Source organism: Elaeis guineensis, chromosome 1 (genome assembly GCF_000442705.2).
Source record: "Elaeis guineensis isolate ETL-2024a chromosome 1, EG11, whole genome shotgun sequence".
Classification (NCBI taxonomy): domain Eukaryota; kingdom Viridiplantae; phylum Streptophyta; class Magnoliopsida; order Arecales; family Arecaceae; genus Elaeis; species Elaeis guineensis.
In genome coordinates, this window is record NC_025993.2 from 14,392,618 (window position 1) to 14,400,232 (window position 7,615).

Here is a 7,615-nt window from a genome sequence, read left to right on the forward strand (position 1 = left end):
TTTTTTTTTTACATGGTCTATGTGGAAAATAGAAGGTGACGTGGTAATGATGAAATACCATTCAAAATGGCGTTTTATCGATTTTATATTATTTTAATAAATAAGTTAAAAATCAGATTATTTAAATAAATAATTTTTTTTAATATTAATTAGGAAAAAAACTCAGATTATCCGTTTGTTGGTTACCGGTGAAGCCTTGGCAGCTTTTAATATTAAATTAAATCCGAGGACACAACGCTCAAGAAACATGAACATTGGAAGCGTCAGATCTGCTCCTCTTCCCTCCATCTTTTAAGAAACCCATAGTGCGAGAGAAGCGTTGCTCGGTGTTGCTTGTTTACGTTCTTGCTTTCTCCGGAGAAGGATAACTTCAAAGTTGCCGGATTTTTTTATTTTTTATTTTTTAGAAAAAACGTTCACAAAAATCTTCTGATTAAGTCAAGATTAATTGTTTAGGCTGTTGCTCTCATTTAACCCTCTCATGATTTTTTGTTGATTGTTCTAAGTACATATCCAGCTTGTGACTTTTGCGACGTCAACTATGGATGGTTGATCTTTTTTTCATGACGTCAATTATAAATGATCAATGTTCTTTCGTAATATCAATTATTGGATTGCATTCTGTATGGATTTTCAAGCATTTCGAACATTTTTACTCGTCCATCTGTATAGGTCTCAAAGCAGCCATTGCATGATCCAAATGATTCACAGGAGAAAAAAAAATTATTCATGGAGTTTGTCTACCATACACGCATATGGTGCCTAAAATGTGAACAGGGGAAGAGCAGAACCAAGTGGAATTGTTCATTTTGGATGCCCTGTTCAAAAAGAAGATACTCTGAATTATATCAATCAATGCTATGGGATGAAAGATGACAATGAGATTGTCCAAATGATCAAATTACATAAAATTTATAACTTAGCAAAAGAATCATACTTTTTTTTTATGAAAAATCTTATAGTTTATCCATCTTACATGAATCTGACGATTGACTGAGCCATGCAGAGTCCAACAAATATCCAAGTATCATATTTGTGACTACCTACTAACATTAAGCATCAAGTCCATGGAATCTTTGCATAGTGTCAATCAGCCAGGGTCCTCTCATTAGCGAACTTGAGAGATAGGTAGAGGATGCTGCAGTCTGTTGCAGGAGTCTTGTTGCATTGAGATCATTGTGCAAAATTTAGCCTAATGTTACATGAATTTGAGAGTATCAAAACTTGGTTTAAGTGCTCCTTGTGATTAAAGCAGTTTAGTTCATGTATGATTCCTTGCAGTGTGCTGATAATTACTTGATAGAACGTTGGACTGGTGAACTTAATGGCGATCATAAAAATAACAATCATTTATAAGATACGAACAAGAATCAGAAAGATTATAGCGGACGCCACTGGAGAATTTGTCAGACAGGTGGCGCCTTGGAAAAGAAAGATCTTTTGACACAGGATGCAAGAAAGTAATCTTCTGACATAGGGTGCAAGAATATTGTTTACTGACTCATCAAAGACAAAACAAAGAAAAAAAAAAAAGGGGACTGATTGATGGATATAGATGGAAAGGGTCTGATTGATGCGACATCTGCAAACGACACCGTCAGCTCTGTGCTCTGAAGAAACCAATGGGTTTGTTAATCACGGAGGAAACCAGTGGTTACCTGGAACATCCACAAGAGAGTAAAGAAAAGGTAGCTCATTGTTTGGTTTGGTCATTGCTGCTAATCATAAGAGAGAAGAAGAAGATGTCTGTGGTGACCGCTAAAGAGGATAGGAGGTGTTCGGATAGATCTTCTCGTATTAACATCAAGATTGTTAGCAATGTCTGCTCTCCTTTCACTCCCACCCATGAAATTTCTCTTGGATAGTTTCTCTCTTAGCAGCCATTTCTTGGATTCCCCTTTAATTTCTGGAGTGGTTTCTTCTCACTGGTTTAGAGTGCTCTTCTAAGGATGCTTAACTGGTGGTTTTAGATTGTGACTGACTTCTTTCTTTGATTTCTCCTGTCCTTACAAGGTTGAAGGTATCATGAAGAATGCTTTTATTGTATTGTACTTGTAGGGAGGTGGTACTATTTTCCTACAGTACTTGGTTTATGATAATTCTAGTTTTCTCTGGCACTTTGATGGTTGATTTCTGCTGTTAAATAATATTAGATGCAATCTTTTGTTTGTCTGTGACAGATCCATGTTGTAATTAGTTAAATATGTTTCTCTTCATTTCAATACCTAACTGAGACAATAGAGAAATCCATTTGGTTCTCAGAATAGAAAAAACCAAGAAAAAGGAATTGCTGTCTGATGGACTAAACTCCAAAGAAAAAGAAAAAAAAAAATGAGTATCTTGAATTACTTACATATATGAGCCACACATTTTCCTTTTTTAAAATTTTTGAAATGATTAACGGAGGGTTGATATTTAATGTGAAATCTAGATTAATCCCATCAATGCCTTGGAGGATACCATTTACTGTCACTACTATTCTCTTCCGTGGTCACAGAAACTTTCCTTTCCTTCTACTTTAAGATTTAGCCTGTTTAGTTTAATTAACTGTTGTTATTAAGTTAATTTGTTGGATTTATTGGATATGCTTTACAATTGCGAGCTAGTAGTTACCATGATCAAATCGTTTAATTTAAGCCATTGCAACAAGTTGAGCTGAAAGGAATAGCTTATTGTGATTTCTTTCAGGATGGTTATGATTCAGTAACTGTGAGGGTGAAGAGAAGCATCAAAATGAAGGACCTAATGAAGGCTTACAATGACCGTAGATCTGTTGGCGACAACACATTCGAGTTTCTCCTAGATGGTCATCGAATCCAAGGTGAACAGACTCCTGATGAAGTATGTCTCTTTGTTTTTACCTGCATTCATGGAGTCGTTTTATCTCAATGATTAAGATTTTTACGACTGCTAATATTGTTTGATTGGCAGCTGGAGATGAAAGATGGGGATGAGATTGATGCCATGGTGCATGGCCATGGTGGCTCAGCAATCTGGTAGTTGTAGCTGTGTTTGTGAAGAGTGTTTCAGATAGCTCCTGTTGGTGCCAAGAACTGCTCTCCTGTCATCCTTGGAAACATGTCTGAAGACATTATAAGTTATCACTTGAACTAATGTAGCTTAGAAATCTAATGTAATGTGGGCATGGAGTCAATTCTGGATTGCAATTGATAGAAATGGATGCCATTTTCCATCTCTTAGGCTTCCTAATTGCCTTCTGCATGACAATTATGCAAGCATATATATGATCATGGAACTTCCTGAGCATTGTCCTTGTAGAAGTGCTAGCATGGTTCAGAAATCTCACTGAAAAAAATCACTTTACCATAGAGCTATTGGTCTCTTAGGTTCAAAATTTCAATGGTTCAGTCAAGAAGCAATGGAAATATTCATGTGAGACATCTTTTTTTTCCATCAATATAAGATGGATTGAAGATAAAAAAAACACTCTTCCTTCAAAAAAAAAAAAAAAAGATAATAAAAAAAACACTCAGGATGATGCTGATAATGATGTTTAAATATATCAAAGAAAAGTGTGTTTATCTAACTGAAAAAGATGAGTAAAATTTATGAAATGAGAAGAATCTTATAAAAAGCTGCAAATCAAACAGAAATGCTTTTAGTTGATGAGGCTGGAGAGTGGAGAGTTATAGAAGGTTAGGGAATATGGGTTTGGGGCTGTAACCAAAATCCACCAGAAAACCACGGCTTAATTATCAATTATGTCCTTTGAAGCAAGATACAGCTTTCTGAGTTGATGAACTAGTGCTACATTGCCTTAAAAGCTCAAGCAGTCGAATATTGTTATGCTTTGCGCTACTCCTAGGAGTCTGGAGCAGCAATTTTGAAATTTTTTATGGGATGCTAGGTAGGAGGGGCATGAGCTTCATCTACTTTTCTAGAAGATGGTTTGCCAATCTGTGTGGTTTGGGGGCTTTAGGATCCAATCCTTCTTTATTAGGATGGAGGCTATGATTCCAGACATGCAGCTAGATTTCTCATCTAGCTTGATTATTTATAGAGTACGATGATGAGGATTCGGTATGGAGTATGGAGTCAGAGGTCGTTAATCTGGATTGATTGTGGATACTCCGTTTGGAGGAAGATTTGCACTCGCATCCTAGCAGTGGTGGCCCAATCAAGTGGTTGCTTGGACATGGAACTTCGGTTGCTGTGAGCCATGACACTCGGATTTCCAACTTGTCGCTTTCTTGTTGGTCGATCTACATCGGCATAGAGGTAAATGACCGCCTACGAGAATATGATCTGATCACTGTCGATGGCAAGGGTTGGAGAAATCGGGATGTCATGCGTATTTTTGGTGGTCAGTTTGCTGATAGAATTTTTACTATCTTGATTTCTATCCATCAGAGTCAGGACTTGAGGATGTAGGGCCGATCTTGTTATCTTAATATTCCTATCAGAGATCTCGCTGAGATGAGCATGCTAGTGCCAGATAGGAAGATTAAGATTGCTTGGATGTAGAGAGTGGCCGTCCATCCCAGGGTTAGATTTTTTTTTTGAAAGGTTGCCTGGGACTGGCTTTCAACTCAGACACTTCTTAGAGATAGAAATATGGAACTTTTGGCTACCTGCTCGATCTGTGGGCTAGAGAATAAGTCAATGGAGCATGCCCTCTTTAATTGTTTGAGGGTGAGTTTGATCTAGAGGATGGCAGGCGGTCAGCAACCCTTGGCTTCCTCCCTTCTTAGATACGAACCGTTAGAGTATGGCCAAGGGTTCATCTTGAGATGGTTGGATAAAGCGTACATTACTCATCAGATTTAGCTGTCTAGGAATAGCCTATTCTTTGAAGTCGAGATTGTGCTGATGCATCGGATGCTAGGGAGAGCCTGTTACTTAGTTGCGGAATATAGTCATTTTAGCATTGTTGGCTCGATTTTTGTTGCCTCAAATTTCTGGGACTCCCTTATGCACATGCAGTGATTCGGAGGATTCTTTTGATTTTTTGTGAGTCTCTTTTTTAGATGTTTGTTAAGATCAACTTCGATAGCAGTGTTAAAGATGACAGAGATAGTTCAACTTATCAAACCTTGCATAATCTCTAAGGTTATGCCTTAGACGGTATGTGGTTGTTTCACTTGCTTGGGAGGGTTTGGAGCATGATAGCTATGATAATAAAGAGTATAGGTTTAAGATTTTAAGGTTTTATCTTAGGGGTGGCAATGGATAGGTATGGGTCAGGTCGACCAATATTCATACCCATCCCATCAGAAAAATATCTAAATCCGTACCCACTTATATCCCATCTTGGGTCAGGTCGGGTTTACCCATCCTATACTCTCATTTTGAGTTTCAATTAAAAATCCTCAAAACCACTAGAAGAAACCCCTTCGATATTCCCGTCAAAAATCCTCAAACTGAAATCTAAGAAATCGAAACCCCTCTGATCTCCTAGGGGTGCTCTCCTTTTGCATATATCTTCAAAAAAGAGAATGAATCAATAGGAAAAGGAGGCAAAAAGCAAAAAAAAAAAGATCAATCTATACGAGAAAAAGCCTTACCTTTCAATTTTCTCTATCATTCCTCTGCAAGAGTCTCAATCAAGTGAGAGGCTGGAGTGGCTGAATGAGAAGCTTAGATAATGGCTAGGGTTTTGTTGGAGCCCTCCTTCCCTCTCTATTGCCCAATTGTGGGAGTCATGAAGCGACACCCATATGTATGGGACCTTAGCAATAGTAGTAGCTAAGAGGGTGATGTGAACTATGCCTGAATTAACTTAGCTGGTTCAAAGAAGAACCATGAAGCATCTAACATTATGAATTCCATATTTATTTGTTGAAATAGGTCCAAAAGGTCTAATGTTCCCTATCTTTGGAGTTTACCATCTATTGTCTTGAGTGGTTTAGTCTAATACTCGGGTCATTTCGATGGTTTAATGTTCATGACAAGTTTTTTATTTTTTTTTTAAAGTAATCAAGAAAGAGTGCCTAAATATTTCATTAGTTTGACAAAGTAGCAACCATCATACACTAAAAAGTGATATTTTGAGTGCTTTAGCATCTTTGCAAAGATGATTTACACTTGATCATAAATCATGGACTAGATCCTTTCCATTTCATGCAAAAAAATAGATAGGTCTAGTTTCAAAATAAGGGCCATTTGACTAACACTAAGGTGGTTGTGATTAAGTAAGAATTAGGATAAACTAGGATATATGCACTAATTCCTACTCAACCACAGACCATCTGAGTGTTAGTGATGAGAGCATGATATCTTACGAGCATTGTATAGGGTCATCAATCATTAGACCTACTTTTCCTCCTACTTGCTAGGGCATCATTCTCTTAACATACTAAAGTATTAAGCATTATTGTGAGATGTGAATTCAAGAATAAAAAATTATTGCTTTCCTATTATTTTATTTTATTGTTGCATGTTTCATGTAAGGTTCTATTTTTCTTCTTGAAATGTTATATTTGTATCTTTGTTTCTTTCTTGATATAGTTATTTCTTTTTAGAATAATTTAGTTTGATAATGGTTATGATGAATAATTATAAATTTTATTTTTTTTCTTGGCCTATTATTTGTATATGTTTATTAGATAATGATCATAATTAATTAGAAAAGGAAAACAAAGACATTTTTTTACTTGGATAGTAGATTAAAAAAATAGAGAAGAAGGAATATCTAATTAATGTTATTCATTGATATAATAAAGGATATGATACTAAGAAAAATAATTTGGTGTGATTTAATAGGAAAAATCTATATAGGAGTTATGAGAATATAGTTGACAATATATACGCAGAGCATGGATAAGTGCTAGGAGCTACTACGGTGTAACAATATATTTCTAGTTACTATAAGGCATGCCGTAAAAGGTTAAAGTTAATCCCATGTCTTTTGATGCATGAAGTTTATTATATATAATTAGGAAGATGTATCATGACATATATTATTTATGGTTGATATAATCAATAAAAAAAATTAGAAAAATGTAAATTAGGCTCATGAAGAAAATCTTCACAGGATGAGGGCTTGAATATTTGTAGAACAAAGATAATATATGGAATGTAAATTTAGTGAGAACGAAAATAAATATATGTTACCAATTAAGATTAATGATCAAGAGGACTAGAAAAGGTCGGTTTTAGTATTTTTGGATTATTATAGTAGATAATGGTAAGATTAATGAAGATATATGTAGTAAAATTAGTATTGGTGGGACGAAGTGGAGATGTGGCATATGAAATATTATATGATAGATGCATACATTAGAAACTTAAAAAAAAAAGTTCTAGAATGATAGAAAAAATCTACCATGATCTATAGTTTAGAGTATCAGGCAATAAAGAAAGTGCATAAAGATAAGTTAAATGTAATATAAATGAGAATGTTAATTAGATGGATGTATGGTGAAATTAGAAAGAATATCATAATAAATGAATATATTACAGAAGTTGCTAGAGTTTTAGGCTTTAATAAAAATGTACTTTGATTTGTATTGAAGACTGTATCTAATAACATAAATGTGAATTATGAGGAAGGGTATGAAGAACTTAGAGAAACATGACAGATGGACATACATAGAAATTATTAGCGAATAAGGATCCAAAAAATTGATCCTAAATAGTTGGAAAAATTTCCTCA

At 35.3% G+C, this 7,615-nt stretch overlaps 1 protein-coding gene and 1 pseudogene across 3 annotated transcripts; one reads left to right on the forward strand and one right to left on the reverse strand.

Annotated features, from left to right (window-relative positions):
* The window catches only part of LOC140855720 (U3 small nucleolar RNA-associated protein 18 homolog), a 36,868-nt pseudogene that overhangs the window by 19,807 nt on the left and 9,446 nt on the right, over window positions 1–7,615 (reverse strand).
* On the forward strand, window positions 1,553–3,208 carry LOC109506098 (small ubiquitin-related modifier 1-like). Of its 3 annotated transcripts, none has more exons than XM_019851775.3 (3): window positions 1,553–1,688; window positions 2,689–2,841; window positions 2,932–3,207. In XM_019851775.3, exons 1-3 carry the CDS (start codon window positions 1,623–1,625, stop codon window positions 2,998–3,000), a joined length of 288 nt encoding a protein of 95 aa, XP_019707334.1. In that variant the 5' UTR covers window positions 1,553–1,622; the 3' UTR covers window positions 3,001–3,207. The 3 variants fall into 3 exon arrangements, 2 of the variants coding, with proteins under 2 accessions (XP_019707334.1, XP_019707332.2); XM_019851773.3 differs by having other exon boundaries at window positions 1,688–1,820; window positions 2,932–3,208; XR_012137890.1 differs by lacking the exon at window positions 1,553–1,688 and adding an exon at window positions 1,698–2,020 and having other exon boundaries at window positions 2,932–3,206.